A 23,535-nucleotide genomic window follows, 5' to 3' on the forward strand; every position below is an offset into this window, starting at 1 on the left:
GTTTTTTTTCTTGTGTATTTCTGTTTTTAATTCTTGTTTTTTCAATGGAAATTGTCGGGGACTTCATTTTGACTACACACAAGATTAAATTAATTGATTTTAATGAGTGAAACAAAAAATAATGATATATATTTATACATTTTTGCTAATTTGTATCGGATGTGTACACAAATTCATGTTTTTGAGCAATTTTGGGTCTGCGTTCACTTACAAAATGTACCTTGCTTAATTTCAGAACTGCTAGGGCTAGCGATTTTGATCTCAAACGTTGCATGAGACTTGAAAGTAAAGTCATTGACTGATGTGTTAAAAAATGTGATTTATCGCAAAAAAATGTTTTATAAGGATTATAAGGATTAAATTTCAAGTAGTGTAGTGTAGTGTCGACAATTTTTTGGAATGGGAGAGGTAAAAACGCAAACATAGAATTAGAAATCATACAGAAAAATTAATAAAAAGTTGAATTGATGCTGCTGGATCGATTGCACTTTAACTTTCAACCAACTTCAATAAATACAAAGCAACACATGTCAAGTTCATATTATATATATTTATTGAAGATGATGATAACTTGATGACAGATAACAAAAGCGCAGGAGTAACTATATTGATGACTTAACTCTCAAGATTAAGGTAGGATAAACTCTGCAAACTGACATCAATTACGTATTGATATATTATTGAATGTGAGATATGTCTTATCACAAAATTAAAGTTCAGTTTATTTTTCACATTCCTATAAAAATGTTTGGAAAAAAAATTTTACACTATAAGCACATCAAATCATAGCAAATATAACGTATACACAGAGCATAAACAAAGATAATACAAAATACATTTGTGGAGGGTCAAAAGAAGTAAATTAGAAACTTAAAAGATTGACCCTAATGTTAGCAAATTAAAGTGGGAGAAAATACAGTGACATAAAAGATATGTACAAATAAAATAGAAAAAAAATAGAAAAAGCAAATGTGTGATTAAATTGAATTTAGATAATTTCTTAAGAGATATAGGATATCATCCAAGATTTAAAAATACTAAGTAATTTGCACTATTAAAGTTCATGAGGCATCTAAAAACAAAAATTATATGTATTGCATGAAGGTTTACATAATACATTAATCACTGTTTTAATATAGGCCTACTATTATCAATACAGTCATATCATGGGGATTTTCCATTTTTAGATGACAAAACAGTATTTTGGCAGTAATGAGGGGAAAGAAACAGATCCTGTATTTGGTTTCCCTAAATGACGTAAATAAGAATCACTTTCTTGACCTGGTGTTAAGATTCTTTCCAATGGTGATAAAAAAAATAATAATGTTGTCTTTTATAGATTTTCCATCCGATAACCAAAAATCATATTTAATTATTTTAATCATTTTTCATACTAAGAATGTTGTTTATGATTTTCGTGTTGCCACTGACATATTTTCTTTCACTGCATTTTATTTTTTAGTTATGTTAACAGCATTTGTATAATTGTTTTTCTATTTTTTTTTATTTTTACATGATTTTTTTACAAACTTTTTTTTAAATATGAATTTAAAACAAACAATTATTCTAACATCTGAAAAATGATGAAAATGAGAAATCCATAATTTATTATTCGAGATTGACATGAAATTAAATACTCTGAAAATTGGCTCTTCCCAATTGATCGTGGGCCCGGCAGCCCCTGTGCAGCGCCAGATCGACGAGGCTCTATCCCTTTAATTGTTGAACGCAAACAGGGTAGCAGCAACTCCCATGTTTTAACGTCTTTTGGTCTGACGCGGCTGGGGTTTGAACTCCCAACCTCCCGGTTTTGAAACGGACGCTCTACCAACTGAGCCAACACACCAGTATACAAATTGGTCTGTCTCCCAATGCTGATCACATGCATATTGCTTCTCAACCACAAAGCATACAAGAGCTTTTTTCTTTTTTCTGATTCACAAAAAACTATTCCACTGGATGCACTTCTATATGATGTTGTGTAAATTAAAAAATGTTCAAACTGTATTCATCAGAAACGTCTGTGAATTTGTTTTGTGAGGATAGATCCGCATCTAATTTCTGTCGCACATTGATGACATACATATGCTACTTTATTCAGGAGTCAACTGTCTGTTGTTAAAACAGTGGACTCAAGCATACTTAACCATGGCAACAAGCGTAAATTTGGCGACCTGAAAAGCACACATCAACATTGGAAATTGTTCTCTTGCAAGGAAAATTTATACAGGAAATCTGCATATAGTAGAGCGGATTAGCTCCAAAAATCACAACAATTGTGCAAATTTTGACTAAAGCATGAAACTTTCACAAGTATTAGTATATGCCATAAGATTTATTTTAAAGATGGGAGGTAAATTTATAAATGCCATTTTCGGCCGTTGCCATGGCAACGGATTAATTTCTCCAAAACAACATACATTCCCATATAAATGGTAAATAAACATGATATAGATGACCAAAATGATAATTTTCAGGCTCCCAATTGAATACATATGAAATTTAGAAATATTCAAGATCATCAAGATAGTTCCAATTGGTCCGTTGCCATGGCAACGGCTTGTTTTTCCCCAGAAAAATAAACATTTTGATTAAAAAAAGTTGTAGAATATGATATATCTTTAATTTCCCCTAATTTTACAGTGCTTAACAAAGATATTTTGGTTGCTAAATGTGTAAATTACATCTCAAGCCATTGCCATGGCAACCAAATAACATCTAATTTACAAAAATAACATGGTTGTCAAGACAATGGATAGGTGGAAAATACAATTGGAATTGACTTAATCTGTATGCTTAAGTTTTGACCCCCTCATTTGAACAAAAAATACAAAATTGTTCTGCAGGAGTTCTTTATAAAGATAAAATATTATGTTGCTTTGGAAATGCTTGAATTGAATTTAAAAAGGAACAATTTTACAAAGGGCCCGTTGCCATGGCAACAGCTTATTTTCCTCTAGAAAGGTAAAAATATTGATAAAAATGTAGAATACATGTACGGTATGATCATCATTCCATTTTCCCCAATTTCAAGGTACTAATCGAGATATGTTTGTGACTAAATTTATAAATATAACATCTTAAGCCATTGCCATGGCAACCAAATAACATCTAATTTTTTTTTAAAGTGGATGATAAGGTTAAAAACAGGTGAAAGATACAATGAATATTAACTTAATGTGCATTCGTAAGGTCTGACCTACTCAACTAATTTAGGGGAAAATAATACAGTCAGTGTTCTGCATGAACTAATTAAGATAATAAACATTGATGTTGCCTTGGTAATACTTGAATTCAACGATAAATATCAATGTTCCAAATGGCCTGTTGTCATAGCAACGGATCATTTACCCAAGAACAGTAGCAGTTTTGATTTTTAAAAAGGACTGTATAATCTGATTTTTCTTTCATTTCCCTTAACTTTAGGGTAAGAATAGATATGTTTGCTGTTAACATGCAAATAACATATAAATCCATTGTCATGGCAACCAAGTAACATCTAATTTGAAAAAAAATTTAACATGGTTGACATGATAATGGACAGGTGGAAACTGCAATTTATAACAATTAACTCAAGGTTTGACCCAGTCATTTAATTTTGAACAAAGATTACAATGTTTCGCATTAGTTCATTAGAATGATGAAATTTGAGGTTGCCTTGGTAATGCTTGAAGTTAATGATAAATATCAATGTGGCAAATGGGCCGTTGCCATGGCAACAACTCTTTTTTTCCAAGAAAAGCACCAAATTTGATCGAAAAACAGTTTAAAATCTGCATTTTGTCATAAATTTCCCCTAATTTTAGGATGCAAAGCATAGATATGTTTGCTGTTGATGTACAAATAACTTCAGCCATTGCCATGACAACCAAATAACATCTAATTTCAGTGGCTTAATTTGGTTTCTATGTTTTAAGGGTGAAGTAGTACATTGGGACTAGTTACAAGGACAGCCAGTGGTCTGACGTGTCCAAAACCCTAAGACGGCTTCCAAAAATGGAGTTTGAAATGGCTGTTGATATATAAATGGACATATAGGTCATTTCCTATCAATCTGAGATATATGATTTTGGTGTCTAGACCATGGTTTCAATGGTCAAATAATACACTATCACAAGTTGAATGGACAGTCAGTTGTCCATTATATAAAAAAATCCAAGATGGCTTCCAAAAATGGAGTCTAAAATTGCTGTTGCTGCATTAAAAAAGTAGTTTGTTTGATATCCTGGAATATGTTTATGTCATGGTTAAATGGGTCAAATAATACATTAGGACAAGTAACAAGGACAGTCAGTGGTCAAGTTTGTCCAAAAATCCAAGGTGGCTTCCAAAAATGGAATAGCTCCTGTTACTAACAAATTGACATATTTCGTGTAATATATGTCAGTAAATACATCATGTACATTTGAACAAGTTACAAGGACAGTCCGTAATCTAGTGTGTCTAAACATCCAAGATGGCTTCCGACGATTGGAGTCTAATCGGAGTCTGTTACTTAAAATTTGACATAGTTCATTTAAAATCCACCAAGAAATTTTTTTTTTGGTGTTCACACTTTGGTTTCAAGGTTTAAAAAATATGTTTAGACTGGTTACAATGATATCCAGTTGTCCATTTTTTCCTAAAAATCCAAGAGGATTTTCAAAATGGCATCTAAAATGACTTATATCACTCAGAAATTATCTGAGTTCATACAACATCAACATGTGAGAAACATTTTTGGTGTCTACACTGTGGTATGAAGGGTCCACTATTACATTAGGACAAGTAACAAGGATGGTTAGTTATCAATTTTGTCCAAAATCCAAGGTAGATTCTAAAATTACATCAATGGGTGCTGTTGCCAACTCTTACCTGCTTGCATTTTGAATGTAGGCACCAAAATTATTTCTCACAAGTGGATATTACATCCACTTCAAAGTAACAGTTGTCATTTTAGAACCCATTTATGGAAGCCATCTTGGATTTTCAGGCAAAATGGACAATTGTAACCAGTCCCAAAGTATAATTTGATCCTTGAAACCCTAGTGTAGACACCAAAATAATATCACCAGGTGTATTTTTGATGTACTATGTCCATTTTTTAGTAACATTATAACCCCCATTTTTCAAGCCATCTTTGAATTTTTTGACACAATAATGACACCCGACTGTCCTTTCACCTTGACCAAATGTACAGTATTACTTGACCCTTTAAATACTAGTGTAGACATCAAAATCATATCCCCATATTATATTATTAATGAACTATATTATGTCCATATTGAAGTACCAACAGTCAATTTAGACCCCATTTTGGAGGCCATCTTGGATTTGTTAACATACCAGTCCACTGACTGTCCTCGTAACTTGTTCTAATGCATTAAACCGTGGTTTTATGATTATGGTTTAGACATCAAAATCATATTCCCCAGACAGATATTGAACAAACTATGTCCTAATTTATTATTTGACTCTTGAAAATATGGTTTAGACACCAGAATCACATCTCACAGGCGGATATAGAATGAGCTCTGCCAATTTTTAAGTAACAACAGTCAATTTTAGACCCCATTTTGTAAGCCATCTTGCGTTTTTTAACATACCAAACCACCGACTGTCCTTGTAACTTGTCCTAATGCATTACTTGACCCTTTAAAATATGGTTTAGACACCAAAATCATATTCCCCAGACAGATATTGAACAAACTATGTTTATTTGTAAGCAACATTAGACATTGTTTTATATCTTTTTTGGAAGCCATCTTGGAATTTTGGACATACAAGACCACCGACTGTCCGTGTAGCTTGTCCTTATGTATTATTCGCCTTTGAAATCATAGTTTAGACACCAAAATCATATCTCACATGTGAATATAAAATGAGCTATTCCACTTTTAAGTATCAGCAGCCATTTTATAATTATTTTCGGAAGCCATATTGGATTTTCGGACATACTTGACTGTCGTTGTAACTTGTCCTAATATTATTAGACTCTTGAAACCAATGATTTAAAGTCAAAATCACTTCCCCTAGGCCAATATGAAATGAGCTACGTCCGCTTTAGGTATCAGCAACCATTTTAGATTCAATTTTTTGAAGCCAACTTATGTTTTTGGACATTCCAGACCACTGGCTGTCCCTGTAACTTGGCCCTATGTACTATTGATCCTTAATAACCAATGAATAAAAAACAAATTAAAGCCATTTTATCAAGTAATGGATGAGTTGTGGATTTTTAGCCTACGGCAGCCAGTGAGGGCACCATCTTGGATTTTCCTGTTACCCTGGAGTACTTAATTTTTCTTTTCAACCTTTCAACCAGTAAGGGTATTTTTAAAAATTTAAATATTTTAATAAGTCTACTTATCATGTAAAATTAGCAGTGAATAGATTATACTTCATGTTGATTAGATTCATAATTATGTTAATTTAAAAATTATCACAGTATTTCAAAATCTTCTTCGTCAAAATCTGTGATGTAATTTTGAGGGGTCCAGATATGATGTATTGAGTAAAATTAATTTTTAAAAGTTGTCAGCTAGCCCAGCGAAAGAGTAAAACTTTCGAAATTTTTCATTTTTTTTACAAAAATAAAATTTTGTAAAAGATTTTGGGTATAGTATTCGTAAAATAATCATATTTTATCCATCTCTCTTTCAGGTTCTCTTTATTTTTTTCTTGGTAATGATTTTTTTTGGGGGGAGTAGGGTTGCAGAATTTCCGGGAATTTTCTTGATGGAATCTTTTCATGGGAATAAACGGGAATTTGGTGGGAATTTTTGGAATTTTCGGCAATTTTCAAGAAATGATGGGAATTTTCAAAAAGTAACAATTTTCTGATATATGCAGAAATTAAAATGCGTACTAGCAGATGATACTTGATAATTCTTTGTCATCAAATTTCGAGCCAAGTATTATGCTAAAACAGTCAGACAAAGCAAAATTTTAATGATTTCCATGTAAAAGTTGATTTACTGTATTTACATTGATTAGGAGCTCAAGACCATGTCAACTCCTCAGATAGACTTTTGATTTTGATTTATCAACGCCTATTATCCCCTTATATATTGATATGATGAACGGCCTTAAAGCACAAATCACACCAAGACGCTTTCTTCAAAGTGGCAGCCTGCGAATACTTTGAACGAAATTGACCAGCCTCGAAATTAGAGTTTCGGGAATTTATTTGAGCCCAAAAAAGTCTGATAAGATTTTTGTAGGTCTTATTTCGATGCCATGTATAACGTAATAAGATGGTGCTTATCATTTAGCATATTTATGTTCAGCATCCTCAAATAAGGGACAAGGAAATAAAATAAACATATTATTTTATCAAAATTTTTACTTTTAAGGGACCATTGGCAACATTGATATTTATCATTATGTTCAAGCATTACCAAATCAACATATCGTAAGAAATCATGCATAACACTTAATGTGATTTTAAAATTAAAAGAGTAGGTCAAACCTTACGCATATTAAGTTAATTTTATTGTATTTTCCACCTGTCCATTATCTTGTCAGCCATGTTATTTTTTGGTTAATTAAATGTTATTTTATTGCCATGGTAATGCCTTAAGATGTTATTTATACATTAAACAACAGAGACGTACGTGTATGTTTGGCACCCTAAATTTAGTAGAATTGAATGAAAAATAAGATTCTACAAGGTATTTTTTATCAAAGATGGTATTTTAGGGGGAATAAAATGACCCGTTGCCATGGGAACAGAACACACATTTGTAAACATTGATATCAATAAATTCAAGCATATTAAGTTAATTTTATTGTATTTTCCACCTGTCCATTATCTTGTCAGCCATGTTATTTTTTGGGTAAATTATATGTTATTTTATTGCCATGGTAATGCCTTAAGATGTTATTTATACATTAACCAACAGAGATGTACGTGTATGTTTGGCACCCTAAACTTAGTAGAATTGAATGAAAAACAAGATTCTACAAGGTATCTTTTATCAAAGATGGTATTTTAGGGGGAATAAAATGACCCGTTGCCATGGGAACAGAACACACATTTGTAAACATTGATATCAATAAATTCAAGCATTACCAAGGCAACATCAGTTTTTATCATGCTAATGAACTCATGCGGAACACTTACTGTATTTTTTGTTCAAAACTTAATGACTGGTCAAAGTCAAACCTTATGTAGATTAAGTAAATCTTTACTTTACATTCCACCTGTCCATTATCATTACAACTGTTTCGTTGAACAAGTATTTTTTCATATGTATTTATTTTGGTTTAGTTCAGAAGGCATAATTTGAAGACACCTTAGAAATTTATGTTGACTGCAAAATTGGCCTGTTAAAATTAGGCAGTTATCTACATGTGCAGCGAGCATGTTTGGAGCTGTTTCGCTGTAGTTTTTTTAGGAAAATGAGACCGTGAGGTTTCATTTCTGACTTTTCGAGTTATTGGTACTTTCCGCCAAGAAAGTGAGTAAAGTATGAGTTAAACAAGATCCATTTATGTAATGTACAAATGTGAAAATTTGGAACGGAAAGTGTATGAGTCAAGTGAAAGTTTTACGCATGTATAAAGCGCCCATTGCAAGCGGCTAGGTTCAATGCTTGTATTTTCTTTTAGTGCGGTAATGGCAAAAGACAAAAAAAGATTGAAAGTCAAAAAGTTATAAGATACACTTTCTATTCTGAATCTGCACATTTAGTTTATAAACTAAAGGTTATGATACATGTAAAATGATAAACAGAAGCAAGATAATGTATTTGTTTTAAACTAGTCTGTAAATTATAAACAGACATAAGCCCAAGAAGTAATTTGTTTTTAAACAGAAAATGAGATGAACATTTTCAGGCATTGTGTTAGATGAAGAGTATGCATGAGAATAACAAACAAAATTCCCATGCTTCGTAAAAATAGTGAGATTACAGTTTAAAAGCAAGAGTCGATATTAATATTGAAGATAACACGTGTGTTCTTGCTCAATATCTAGGTTCAGAATTTGTGAGAAATACACTTTTTGAATTAGTTGATTTTTTAATAATAGATATTGTTAAAACCAAAAGTAAGGTTTTGTGAATGTAAAGGATTTCCAAATTTAGGAAAAACAGAATTATGTCAGAAAAAGGATAAATTATGCACCAAGCATTAGAATGTTGTGTTTTTATAAGTGCAAACTGCACAGATAAGAAAATGCAAATATTAGTCTTCTTTCAGACGTTTAGATTTGTCTTTGGCAGATTTTGAATGCAACAAATATGCATCATTTTTGTAATTGCTTCAGTCATTTTTGACTATGAATAATTGATGCCAGTTGGCTCATGTTTACGGTAGGCATTTGAGATTCAATGTTAAGCATTGTTATATTTGAGGTGTTTGTTTACTCATGATGTCACAAGTAGGATATTTGGAGTTCTCAGATTGAGAAATTTAACTAAAACTCTAACTGAAACAAGTTAAACAAGGAAGACACCTGTTCAGATATAGAGGATTATTTTTACCAGCAATATTCAATTTATTTGTCAAGTAATTAATGCAAACATGACATCATGAAAGTAAAAGCAAAGACTTCAGATCTTTTATAAACAATTTGATTCAGACTGTAAAGTCAAATATGCATTTGGTTCATGACAATTTAGGAAGTTATGTAAACCACGTAACATTCAGTGATACATTTATGGTCTTGAAACTGAGGATGTTTTTCCCTCTTTTTCTTTTAACTCCATAGATTGAATAAAACACAGTTACATCGGTTCTTCGGAGGCCAGCTCAGTTGACCGTTGTATACTTATACAATCCCAAGCGGAATTTGCCACCTGTAATCGTTCCTTTTCGTCAACGATCCAACAACTGTGTTAGTTTGTTTTAAAAATTATATCTTAATTGGTTGCCATGACAATGGCTGAAGATGTTATTTATTTATTAACAGCAAGCATATATATGCTTAGCTCACTAAAATTGGGGCAAATGAAATAAAAATCAGATTTTACAATTTTTTTGTTTATCAAACATGATACTTTTCTGGGGGGAATGAGCTGTTGCCATGGCAATGGGACATTTGAAACACTAATATTTATCATTAAATTCAAGTATTACCAAGGCAACATAATTTTATTATTCTGATGAACTCATACAGAACTCTTACTGAAATTTTTGTTCGAAATTAAATGACCGGCCAAACCTTTCGTATATTGAGTTATTTGTATTTGTATTTTCCACCTGTCCAAAATCTTGTCATCCAAATCATTATTTTTTAGTATTAGATATTATCTGGTTGCCATGGCAATAGCTTCAGATGTTATTTATACATTTTGCATCAAACATATCGATGTTTAGCACACAAAGATTAGGGGAAATGCAAGAAAAATCAGATTCTACAGTCCCTTTTTTAATCAAAACTGATACTAAATGATCTGTTGCTATGGCAACAGGCCATTTTGAATATTGATATTTATTGTTGAATTCAAGTATTACCAAGGCAACATCAATGTTTATCATTCTAATTTAGTTCATGCAGAACACTGACTGTATTATTGTCCCCTAAATTAATTGAGTAGGTCAGACCTTACGAATGCACATTAAGTTAATATTCATTGTATCTTTCACCTGTTTTTAACCTTATCATCCACTTCTTAAAAAAAATTGATGTTATTTGGTTGCCATGGCAATGGCTTAAGATGTTATATTTATAAAATTTAGTCACAAACATATCTCGATTAGTACCTTGAAATTAGGGAAAATGGAATGATGATCTTACTGTACATGTATTTTACATTTTTATCAATATTTTTACCTTTCTAGAGGGAAATAAGATGTTGCCATGGCAACGGGTCCTTTGCAAAATTGTTTATTTTTAAATTTAATTCAAGCTTTACCAAGGCAACATTAATTTTTATCTTTATAAAGAACTCCTGCAGAACACTTCCTGTATTTTTTGTTCAAATGAGGGGGTCAAATCTTAAGCATACAGATTAAGTTAATTCCACTTGTATTTTCCACCTGTCCAATGTCTTGTCAAACATGTTATTTTTGTAAATTAGATGTTATTTGGTTGCCATGGCAATGGCTTGAGATGTAATTTACACATTTAGCAACCAAAATATCTTCGATAAGCACTGTAAAGTTAGGGGAAATTAAAGATAAATCATATTCTACAACGTTTTTTTTAATCAAATTTGTTACTTTTTTGGGGAAAAACAAGCCGTTGCCATGGTAACGGACCAATTGGAACTATCTTGATGATCTTGAATATTTCTAAATTTCATATGCATTCAATTGGGAGCCTGAAAATTATCATTTTGGTCATCTATATCATGTTTATTTACCATTTACATGGGAATGGATGTTATTTTGGAGAAATTAATCCGTTGCCATGGCAACGGCCGAAAATGGCATTTATAAATTTACCTCCCATCTTTAAAATAAATCTTACGGCATATACTAATACTTGTGAAAGTTTCATGCTTTAGTCAAAATTTGCACAATTGTTCGGCTAATCCGCTCTACTAATATGAAAACAGTGGGTTCAACCGATGGTTTTCAAAACTACCTTTGTGAATTTGGACCATTGGGTTTCTTCACTGAATGGATTTGTTCATGTTTTTACTGATGACAAAATGCCCTGCCATATTGTTACTGTTAGGGCTTCTCAACTGTATGAAATTGCATACGACTTTTGAGATTGCTTCCAAGATGAAAAAAAAGCTTCACCGCACATGCAATGGGCTTCTCACTTGTGCTTACTTGTAATGTGGCCTTTGAGAGAGCTACAGTGACGAAATGCCTCATCACAAAAATGACATTCATAGGGCTTTTCACCGGTATGGATTCGTTTATGAATTTTTAGATTACACGCATAATTAAATGACTTACCACAATAAATACATACATAGGGTTTGTCAGAATCATGAATTCTTTTATGTGCTTTGAGATGATCAGCTCTATAAAATGCCTTACCACATTGATCACAGAGATAATTTTTCTCACCTGTATGGTTTCGTTCATGTATACTAAGATTTAGCATTTGATTAAATGCCTTACCGCAGTGAACACATACAAAGCGCTTCTCATTTGCATGACCTTGTTTATGTCTACTGAAAGTAGTTTCTTCACTAAATGCCCTACCACATCGATCACATACATAGGGTTTCTCACCTGTATGGATTCGTTTATGTCTTGCGAGATTACCCTTCCCATTAAATGCCTTACCACACTGATCACATACATAGGGCTTCTCACCTGTATGGATCCGTTTATGTGCTTCGAGAGAAGAGGAAGTACATAAGGCCTTATTACAATAATCACAAACAAAGGCCTTACCACTAGTATGATATAGTTTATGTGCGCGGAGAAGACTTGGTAGAATAAATGCCTTACCACAATGATCACATACATAGGGTTTCTCAACTGTAGGAATTCTTTTACATCTATGTGCTTTAAGAGCGGAAGCAAAATGGAAAGTCTTATCACAATAATCGCAAACATGCACTTCATAATGGATTTGTGCATGGGCTTTGAGAGCACTTGCTTCATAGAATGCTTTGTCACAATAATAACAAACATAGCGCTGATCACCTGTATGAATTCTTTCACCTGCTATGGCATCCCCAACTTGATGATTAATTACCTTCTCACATTGTCTGGAGAAGTAAGAATTCTGTTTTTGCTTTTCACTCGATTTCCTAAGATATATTACATATTTAGTCTTCCTTCCTATTTTTGCACTTCCTGTTTCATCATGTGAAGGCTCTTTGGGTTTATCAAAAGGGTTTTGTATTTCTCCATTGATGATCTGCAGAAAACGTGAATGGGATAAATCTGGTACCAGAATACCACCATTATGACCATGTTTGTACTTGAGATGCCTTGCTAAGATAAGAGGAATAGCATAGGGTGATCCACAGTACTTGCATCTGCAAATTCCAGAACCTAATGTTAAAGAAACAAAGATATATCTAGTGTTATAAATATTGGAATTGATTAAACTGGTAAGTAATGTGGAAGCCTAAAATAAATTCCAGACATTAGTGTTATGGGGGCCTCAAGAGCATATTCAGGATATTGACCAAAAGAAGAGTAAGTACAGTGTCTGAGCTGCCAGACGAGTTTGAGGTGAAGGTAGGTGTACATCAAGGTTCTGTACTGTCACTATTGCTAATTGGAATTAATGTTTGAGAGGCACAAAAATATTTTTGTTAGTGGAATATGTCATGCAGTGTGAACCCTTCAATTTTTTTGCTTGTCAATTTTTTCTTTGGACAAAATTACATTAATTTGGTGGTGAAAACCCTTTTTTTTTGCTTGTCAAAATTTTCCTGGAACAAATGACCTCAATTTGGCAGTGAAACCCTTTTTTGTGGGGGGGTGGGTCAAATTTGGTAGTGAAAACATTTTCTCTGTCAAAATTTTCTGAAAAAGCCCCCCCTTTGGAAAATCCTGTATCCACTCCGCCCCTACATACACCTTATTAAAACATTACCATATTGAAAGCTTTTTAGCTAAATTTACCTCAATATATGTACAGTCCGACCTCTCTTTTCCGGACACGTTGGGACCAGCACCAATCTGGATAAGGGATTTATCCGGATCTGGGAGACCCAATATTAAATACGCGCAGCTGCCTCACAAATGGTAGCTACACGTAATCTATTGTAGTGGGCCTACAGACAGTATTTCACTGCTGTCAGTACAAATAATGGGCTTTTTTTTTGTGGAAATGAAATCGAGTGGTTGCCTAAACTCTTGGATGATTTACCTGCTGAAATGATAGAGGAATACATTGAGCATACCGTGAAAGAAAGAAAATTACTTGATGAAAGTAAGAGTCTAATGTAAAAAATTGGATCATCTTCGCAAATTTAGCCATTGTTACACTAACTGTATGCTCAAACATGATAGATGGCGCTGTCCTAATACTAATGAAAGACTAGGCAGGAGCATGGACAGACATTTCTGTGGGCCTGGGCGTGTTAGCGAGACGTGCATTGTTTTGTAAACAATAAAAAGAAAACGTGATGAAATAACAAAATGCTTGTATTCTTTCGGTGATTTGGGCAAGATATTTTCATAAAAAGTAATGATGTTGCAGATATAGACTATATTGGAAAATGCATGTAATCAAAGTGAATTTGCGTAGAAATTTTAGATTGAAATCCCTATTCCCCACGTACTAGATTAAAACAAAAACAAAAAATCTCTGCAACTTTGCATCCAGAAAATATAGAGATCTAGATAAGGGGAGGCCAGATAAGAGAGGTCGGATTGTACATCAAAACTTCACTGCGGGCAAAGGATAATTACAGTCAAAAAGTCCATCCAGTATTCAAAGTCCTTCCTATCATACAGCTCCATTTCATTTTAAATCATCTTTACCTGCAAGATTTCCACCCTGTCCAGTTACTTGTCCTTTGTCATCCAAATAAGTTGCCTGGGACTGCTTGGGGGTTTGGTCAGTTCCTTGAGCTCCCTCTGTTAGTTTGGTCTTCTGATCACATGACTGGGTGTTGAGATCACCTGATTGACTACCCTGATCACCTGATGATGTTGGATTGGTTTGTAATGGGATGGATTTATCAAAGTCTGTTGATTCAAGGAGATTACCATTTCCCAAGTCCTTTAGGATCGGTTTCTTTTCACTTTGCTGAGGCTGCAAAAGCTCTGATGGACGGACATCTAATCCTATTTTCAAAAGAAGAGTGAAGGTTGGGAGATGTCTCAAGAACTTTTCAGTAAAAGAAAAAAAAAAGAAGGATCTTGTAGGTAACTATTTTTGCTACCTGCAGGTTGCCCACATTGACAGTCTCTAGCATGCATCTCACATGCAGCTTATAGTTTATTTTTTTCTTTACGTAGTACATAGTATATGATAGTAATAACATCCTGATCATTATTAAAGGACAAGTCCACGCAAACGAGAAGTTGATTTGAATAAAAACAAGAGTGTCACTAAGGCGAGCACATAATACGCCCGTCTGTAATGCGGAAAATGGAGCTATTGGTCAAGCAAGCAAAGTGGAAGATGGCAACTTCACCTTTGACCTTCTGACCTCAAAATCAATATAATTGTTAGGATCTATGCTAGTATCATACACACCAAACTATATGAGCCCAGGTTAAGTTCAACTAAAGTTATCTTGTGAACAAGGACTGCAGAAGGGTAAGATGAAAACATGTCACTGTGATCTTGACCTTTTGACCTCAAAACCAATAGGCTTGCTGGGATCCATGCTAGTATCATACACACCAAATTATATAAGCCTAGGTTAAGTTCAACTGAAGTTATCGCGTTTACAAGGACTGCAGAAGGGTACAATGAAATACGTCACTGTGACCTTGACCTTTGACCTCAAAAATCAATAGGCTTCCTGGGATCCATGCTAGTATCATACAAACCAAATTATATGAGCCTAGGTTAAGTTCAACTAAATTTATCACGTTTACAAGGACTGCAGAAAGGTACGATGAAAATACGTCACTGTGACCTTGACCTTTGACCTCAAAAATCAATAGGCTTCCTGGGATCCATGCTAGTATCATACACACCAAATTATATGAGTATAGGCTAAGTTCAACTTTAGTTATCGCATTTACAAGGACTGCAGAAGGGTACGATGAAAATACGTCACTGTGACCTTGAAATTTGACCTTTTGACCTCAAAATCAATAGTCTTCCTGGGATCTATGCTAGTATTATACACACCAAATTATATGAGCCTAGGTTAAGTTCAACTAAAGTTATCACGTTTACAAGGACTGCAGAAGGGTACAATGAAAATATGTCACTGTGACATTTGACCTTTTGACCTCAAAATCAATAGGCTTCCTGAGATCCATGCTAGTATCATACACACCAAATTATATGAGTCTAGGTTAAGTTAAACTTAAGTTATTGCTATTACAAGGACTGCAGAAGGGTACGATGAAAATGGGTCACTGTAACCATGACCTTTGAACTTTTGACCTCAAAATCGATAGGCTTCTTGAGATCTATGCTAGTATCATACAAACCAAATCATATGAGCCTAGGTCAAGTTAAACTGAAGTTATCGCGTTTACAAGGAAAAGTTAACGGACGGACACCGAGCGTGATACCATAATACTCATAACTCAATCACAAATACAATAGACAAATGACCTACTTGTTCACGCATGAGTGAGCAAAAACAATTTGAAGAGGGGATACCAAACAGTCACTTGGCGTGGCGGGCTGTATCTGGGTTTCAAAACGAAAACCACATTTTTAAAAAGTTCAATATCTGCTCTTAAATTTGATACCTCAATTACAGAAATTGGTCAAGAAATGACAAAGTTCTGGGGCGGTATTCTGAAAACGTTCTTATCTTAAGTTTGTTCTTATCTACGTCACGATCTCAAATTGGTATTCTGAAAACGTTCTTATCTTTTGTTCTTATCTTGCTAAACATCCTATGCTGAGCGCGTAAATGTATTACTCGCGCATATAATACAAAAGCGCGCTAAAAAGATAAGAACAAAATGAAGATAAGTGGTATTCTGAAAACGTTCTTATCATTTCTCTTTCTTATCTTTCACGATATTTATGATAATATTTAAGATAGCTAGAGGGTTATCACATCTCACGATGTCCGCGTTCTTTCTTGCTCAAACTCGATGGTCACTAGTAGTAAGAAGTACCCACAAGTATTCCTCCCACCCTTTCTTTCATTCACCCTTTATTTTGCCCGTCTCTTTTTTCTATCCCTTTTTTCTTTATTTATTTTCTCTTTTTCTTCCTTTCTATTTGTCTGTCTTTCTTCCTTTCTATGTGTCTGTCATTCTTCCTTTCTTTCATTCTTCATTTATATCTTTTGTTTTATTCTTTTTGAATTTTTTAATTTCTTTTGCTTTGTTTCATTTATTCTTCATCTCTCTTCCTTTTTTATTTTCCCTTTGTGCTTTTTTTTCTTTGCCCTTTTCTCTCATCCTTTCCTTTTCTTTTTGTTTTCATTTTTCTTTCTACCTTCACTTTTTTGTTATCTTTTTATTTCTTTCTTATTTTTTTCTTTTGTCTTTATATATGCTTTTCCTTTTTTCCCCTTTTTCTTACTTTCTTCTATCCCTTAATTATTTTTTTTCTTTCTTTTCTTTTTTTTCTTTTTATTTTTGGATTCCTTTTCCTGTTTTCGTTCGTTCGTTTGTTCTTTCTTTCATTTTGTTTATTTCTGCTTCCTGACACTCTTGTGTCTTATTTACTTTCTTTCTTCTATTTTATTCTTTATTTCGCTCATTCTTTTTTTGTTTGTTCTTTATTTACTCTCTTTCTTTACTTTCCTCTTTGTGTCTTTCTTCTATTAATTTAAAAAAATCTTTTTCTTTATTCTTTCCATTACTATTTTTTTTTTTTTAATTCATTCTTCACTTTTCCTGACTTTTTATTTTTCCCTTTCGTTCCTTTTCTTTCTTTGAATTTACCTTTCTTTCCTTTTATCTTTCTGTAGTCTTTATTTTTTGTTTTAATTTTCCTTTTTTTTTCTCTCTAATCTTTATTTCTTGGTTTCTTTTTCCTTTTTTTCTCTTTTCCTTCAATTTTTACATTTTTTATTCCTTCTTTTTCTCTTTCTTTCTTACTGTCTTTCATTTGTTTTTTTATAACTTTTTTCTTTTCCGGTTCTTTATTACTTCATTTTATCCTTTCTTAATCTTTTTATTTTGTCCTTTTACTTTTTTTCCTTTAAGGTTCTTTCATTTCTTTCTTTATTTTTTCTTCCTCACTTTATCATTGATAATCGTTCTATTTCTTTTTCCTTCTTGTATTCATTCTTTTTTCTTTCTTTATTTTTTTATTTCTAAGTTGTTTTTTTTTTGCTTGCTTACTTTCGTTTACTCTTTATTTCTTTCATTATTTTCTGCTTTGTTCCTTTCATTTTTTTTTTTTTTCTGCTTCATTCTGACACTTTTCTGTCTTCTTACTTACCTACTTACTTTCTTTTATTCATATTTTATTCTTTATTCGTACCTGCTTTATTTACTTTTTTCTTTACTTTCTTTATTGTATGCACGTGTCTCGAAATAATAATCAGTCATTGTGTATAAATTGCCTATTTCGCGCAATGCGCCAGAAACAGGGTACGCGCAGCGCTCATGATATTCTCTTGACATAATGGACGCTTCTATTGGTTAAACTGCCAATATAAAGCGCATTTTGATTGGTAATATCCTAAAAATGGGCGTGTTGAAGATGAGAAGGAGGCAGTCCTTACAAAGATAAGAACGCGTTAAGAAGATTTTCAGAATACTGATTTGCAATGATTTTAGCGTCTTCTTATCTCAATGAGATAAGATAAAAGATAAGAACAAAGATAAGAACGTTTTCAGAATACCACCCCTGGTCATTTGAAATAAGGCTTGAATTTCAATAATTTCATAAAATGAAGCAGATTTACAGGCTAGCTTTCAAACTCACTCGACACTCTGCTTTGTTGACGATCAGCCATGCATTAAGTCTTTTGTTAACCATGCGACAGCTTCTGCGGGAAACTGGTGAAAACATGTTTATTTAATGAAATTATGGAAATACATGTACAAGCATTGTTTCGAGAGAACATAACTTTTTTACTTCTTGACCATTTTCTGTGATTAAGGTATCAAATAAAAGAGCAGATATTGAACTTTTAGGCATGCAATTTTCTCTTTGAAATTCAGATCATCATCATATCAGCCATGTTCAGCCCACTGCAAGGCGAAGGCCTCCTCAAGTTGGTGCCAAAGGTGCTTGTCTTGTGCTGAAGCAATCCAATTTATGCCAATGAATTTTGTGAGCTCGTCACTCCATCTCAATTTTTGTCTACCCGATTTCGTGATCCTAGCCATGGTCTCCAATCTGTGATGCGTTTGGTCCACCTATTATCATGTGATCTTGCAAGGTGGCCAGCCCATCTCCATTTCGTTGATTTGATTGCTTTGATTATGTCTATTACTCTAGTCTGGCTCCTAATCCATTGTATGGTTTTCCTGTCACGTTTTGATATCCGTAGCATTATACGTTCCATACTGTGTTGAGTGGTTTTTAATTTCTGTTCCATTTTCTTTGTTACAGACCAGGTTTCAGAACCATAGGTCATTGCCATTATAACGCATTGATTAAATACTTTTCTCTTAAGTCAAATTGGCATATTGCTCTTCATAATGTCATTGAAATTCCCAAAAGCGATCCATCCAGCTCTTGTCCACCTTTTAACTTCATCCAGTTGTTCATGATCCATTCTGACGTGTTGCCCAAGGTAGATATAATGATCTACTTTCACGATTTCAGAATTATCCATTAGGATTCTTTCCTCCTTAGCAAATTTGTTGAACATTACTTTTGTCTTTTTCATGTTGATCTTCAGACCTACTTTGTTACTTTCAGTGTTTTCTAGCTTGTGGCCATCATCAGTGATTAGAATGATATCATCGGCAAATCTCAGGTGGTGGAGACACTCACCTTCAATGTTTAGCCCCGTACTTTCCCAGTCTAATTTACGTATTATTTCCTCCAGTGCAGCGTTGAACAGTTTGGGTGAAATGGTATCTCCCTGTCGCACTCCTCTGTTAATGGGGAATTCATCACTGTCTTTGTGCAGGTGAATGGTTGCAGTTGCTTGGCTATACATTTCCTGAATGAGTTTGATGTAATTATGGTGCACACCTTGTACCTGTAAGGCTGTTATTACTGCCTGAAATTCTACAGTCAAAAGCTTGTGCGAAGTCTACAAATGCCACGCACAGGGGTTGTCTGTATTCGCAAGTCTTCTCCAATAGTTGGTTAAGTGTGTGAAGATGGTCTGTAGTAGAGAAGCCACTTCTGAATCCAGCTTGTTCCCTCGGTTGGTTAAAATCTAGGGTTCCAGTGATTCTGTTTGTTAGGACTTTTGTAAATAATTTGTAGGTATTTGAAAGTAAGCTAATTTATGATTGCATTGTTCCAGCTGTCTGGTGTTTGTGTTTTTACTAAACAGAGTGTAAACAGCTTGGCCAGCTGTTCCAGGATGACATCACCTCCATCTTTAAGGACATCCACCAGCACCTCATCACTACCTGGTGCTTTACCACGCTTCATTGCTTGCAGGGCTTTAGCAACCTCGTCTACTCCTACCGGTGGTATGTCCTCATCTGTATCTTGAGCAATGATTGGTGTGTCAACGTGGACCTTGCTGGAGTACAGGTGTTGATAGAAATCCTTCACATGATTAATTATCTGGTCTCTGTCATGAATAACACTTCCATCCTCCCCTTTAATAGCTATCAGTTGTGATTTCCCACTGGAGAGTTTACGTTTGGTGGCTTTGTAGCTGCTATTATTTTTTATGGTCTCTTGGACTTTTTTATGTTGAAGCTGCGAATTTCACTTTTCATGCGTTTTCTAATGGTTTTGCACAATTCCGTATATTCTATGCTATCCTTCTGTGTTGATACCTTCATTTGTCTCCTTTTTCTCATCAGTTCAAGTGTCTGATGATTTTCCCTTTTCCCTGCCATCTCAAGAGCACAATTTTGGACAGTGTGAGAGAATTTATCATAGATATCATTTACATCTTCCTGGTTTACTTCATCTTAAAGCACTTGGAATCTGTTCCTTAGCTGTAGTTGAAACTCGTTCTTACATTGTTTAAGTTTGTCCACATTTAGGCTGGCGTTCTTCTTCCTTATTAGTTTACATCTTTCTAGCTTGAAATTAACATGTATTTTTGCTCTCACAAGCCTGTGGTCACTTCCAGTATTGAAGCGGTTTAGCACGGAAACGTCTTTTACGATGTCCGGTCTGTTTGTTAGAATGAGATCTATTTCGTTCCTAGTGGTGCCATTTGGGCTTTGCCATGTCCATTTTCGATGTTCCTTTTTCTTGAAGAAAGAGTTCATTACCTTAAGACCTCTGCTTAAAGCAAATTCCAGTAGACGATCTCCCCTATCATTCCTAGTGCCTATTCCAAATTTTCCTAGCATCACCTCGCTATTATCTTCCATTTTACCAACTTTAGCACTGAAATCTCCCATAACTATAGTAATGTTTGCTTTGTCCTCATCAAGTAGTTTAGCAATTTCCTCATAGACCATATCAACCTCTTCATCAGTATGGCTAGATGTTGGAAGGTATACTTGAATGATTTTCATGGTTTGTTTCTTGGAGATTTTTAGGATGATCTGGGATACTCTGTCTGAAGTGCTCTTGTAGCTAATGACATTGGATGCTATCGCCTTGTGAATAAGGAAACCTACCCCTCCTATGCTACTTTCCTCCTTTCCCCTTGTGTACAGCAGATGTCCACTTTTTAGATGTTGTAGATGTTCCCCGCGGCGTCTAACCTCACACAATCCGACTATGTCCCATGTGATGTTGCCTAGTTCTTTTTCCAGCTCACATAGCCTATCCTCTCCTAAAAGGGAACGTACATTATATGTACAGATGGTCACATCCTTTAAGGAGCCTGTCCTAGCCCAGAGATTCTTAGCACCCTCTGCTCCTTTCTTGCCACAACCGCTCCCGTAGCTGGGCAATCCAGAGCTGCTGGGGACTGAGGGCCGTTTCTTTCTTTGTGCTGCCATAGTCTTGAGGGTGTGTGGCCTTGACTCACCATGCTGGCCACAGTTGCATGTTGGTGAGTTGTGGATGTCGTTGATCAATTATGATTCCTCCGCCTTTAGATGGCATTTCCTTGGACATCAGGGTCCCACTACCCTTCTCAGGTTACCCGAGTTTGCCAGGTTAATTTCCGCCGCCTGGGGCTCGGCGTTGGCGTTTGCTGGCAGTACTGGCTCACTGAGTAAATCAGTGTAACGCCACATTAGCAGTCAGGTTCTGATACCCCTTCCAAGTTCATGACCTCACTGGCCAGACAGAGGAATAATCTAAATTCAGATACCCCCCACCAAATGAGTTTTTGGTATCCTTTCTTCAAATTGTTTTTGCTCACTCATGCGTGAATGAGGAATAATCTAAGTAATTTCAGAACAAAGAGGACATTCTAAGCTTTACATTGGTAGGTCATTTGTCTATTATATTTATGATTAAGTTATGATAAATCATCGCTAAATCTCGGTTTCATGTTTTGTGGGACGCATTGTAGAAAGGGTTAATGCCTTTCATACTTTGTCATGATTTAGGACATCTTTGAAATATTTCTGGCGTAATTCATTACTGATACACAAACTTTTAGAAGTCATCATGAAATATGGCATTACGCCAGCTACATCCACAAACCTCTTGACTTTCTTTCTTCCTTCCCTCCATCACTTTCCTCTTGCATCTCTTTCTTTATAACTTGCACACGTTGCATGAACTTTGGTTGATTTACTTGTAATCCTATGTGTACAAACAGAACAAATTGTCACCAAAAAAATTCACAAATTTGAACAGATGATTAATCAATGAAACAAGTTTTCTCCGCAATTTTTTTTCTGAGCGGCTTGAACAACGTTGATGAAATAAACAAGGTACTGGAGGAAATGATATTGTCTGTGCGGCCTGAATGACTTTGATCAAAAATTCAATTTACAATTAGTGTCTCTCCAAGTTACCATCTTTCAGGCCAGTCAAGTTGAGATAATAACTTTTAAAAACAATTTTTTGTTATATTGCAATTTGTACAATTTTGTTCAAACTTTAGTCTAGACCTCCTCTGATGTTTTTTCCTGATTTCTTTGGGGTTGGAGTCCCCTTAGTTTGGAGAATTTTCTTTGAAAAGAGTTTGCTCTGTGAAATAGTTGCAGGTTTATAACACAATACATTACTGATACACATACATTTAGAAGCCATCATGAAATATGACATTATGCCAACGACATTCACAAACCTCTTGACTTTCTTTCCTCCTCCCCTCCATCACTTTCCTCTTTGATCTCTTCCTTTATAACTTGCACACGTTGCATGAACTTTGGTTGATTTACCACAGGTATTCCTGTGTGTACAAACAGATCAAATAAACAAGGTAATGGGAGCATATGATATTGTCTGTGCAGCCTGAAAGAGTTTGATCAAAAATTCAACTTACATCTAGCGTCTTTCCAAGTTACCAGCTTATACATCACATGTATGCCAGTCAAGTTAAGATTATAACTTTTAACGTTAAAAATATTTTTTATAATGAAATTTGTACCATTTTGTTCAAATCTTAGTCTAGACCTCCTCTGATGTTTTTTCATGATTTCTTTTTTGGTTGGAGTCCCCTTGATTTGGAGAATTTTCTTCGAAAAAAATGTTTGCTCTGGGAAATAGATGCAGGTTTCTGACACAATACATTACAGATACACATAATTTAAGAAGCCATCATGAAATATGACATTATGCCAGCGACATTCACAAACCTCTTGACTTTATTTCCTCCTCCCCTCCATCAAATTCCTCTTTGATCTCTTTCTTTATAACTTGCACACGTTGCATGAACTTTGGTTGATTTACCACAGGTATTCCTGTGTGTACAAACAGATCAAATAAACAAGGTAATGGGAGCATATGATAATGTCTGTGCGGATTGAATGACTTTGATCAAAAATTCAAATTATATTTAATGTCTTTCCAAGTTACCAGCTTTTACGCCAATCAAGTTGAGATTATAACTTTTTGAAACAATTTTTTAT

At 34.4% G+C, this 23,535-nt stretch overlaps 1 protein-coding gene across 8 annotated transcripts in view; it reads right to left on the bottom strand.

Annotated features, from left to right (window-relative positions):
• Positions 1–535: 535 nt before the first annotated feature.
• LOC129263706 (zinc finger protein 708-like) overlaps positions 536–23,535 on the bottom strand; it is a 32,119-nt gene continuing 9,119 nt past the window's right edge. For 2 of the 8 annotated variants that reach the window (XM_064101121.1, XM_064101120.1), the window contains exons 4-8: positions 23,263–23,367; positions 22,752–22,856; positions 22,160–22,261; positions 14,338–14,643; positions 536–12,894 (exon numbers count right to left, since the gene is read on the bottom strand). In XM_064101121.1, coding sequence (XP_063957191.1) covers positions 11,696–12,894; positions 14,338–14,643; positions 22,160–22,261; positions 22,752–22,856; positions 23,263–23,367 — 1,817 coding nt within the window. In that variant the 3' untranslated portion in view covers positions 536–11,695. The remainder of the gene's footprint in view (positions 12,895–14,337; positions 14,644–22,159; positions 22,262–22,751; positions 22,857–23,262; positions 23,368–23,535) is intronic. The other 6 variants (XM_064101125.1, XM_064101123.1, XM_064101124.1 and 3 more) reach the window with 3 other exon arrangements.

The sequence above is a fragment of the Lytechinus pictus genome, chromosome 6 (genome assembly GCF_037042905.1).
Source record: "Lytechinus pictus isolate F3 Inbred chromosome 6, Lp3.0, whole genome shotgun sequence".
Lineage (NCBI taxonomy): Eukaryota > Metazoa > Echinodermata > Echinoidea > Temnopleuroida > Toxopneustidae > Lytechinus > Lytechinus pictus.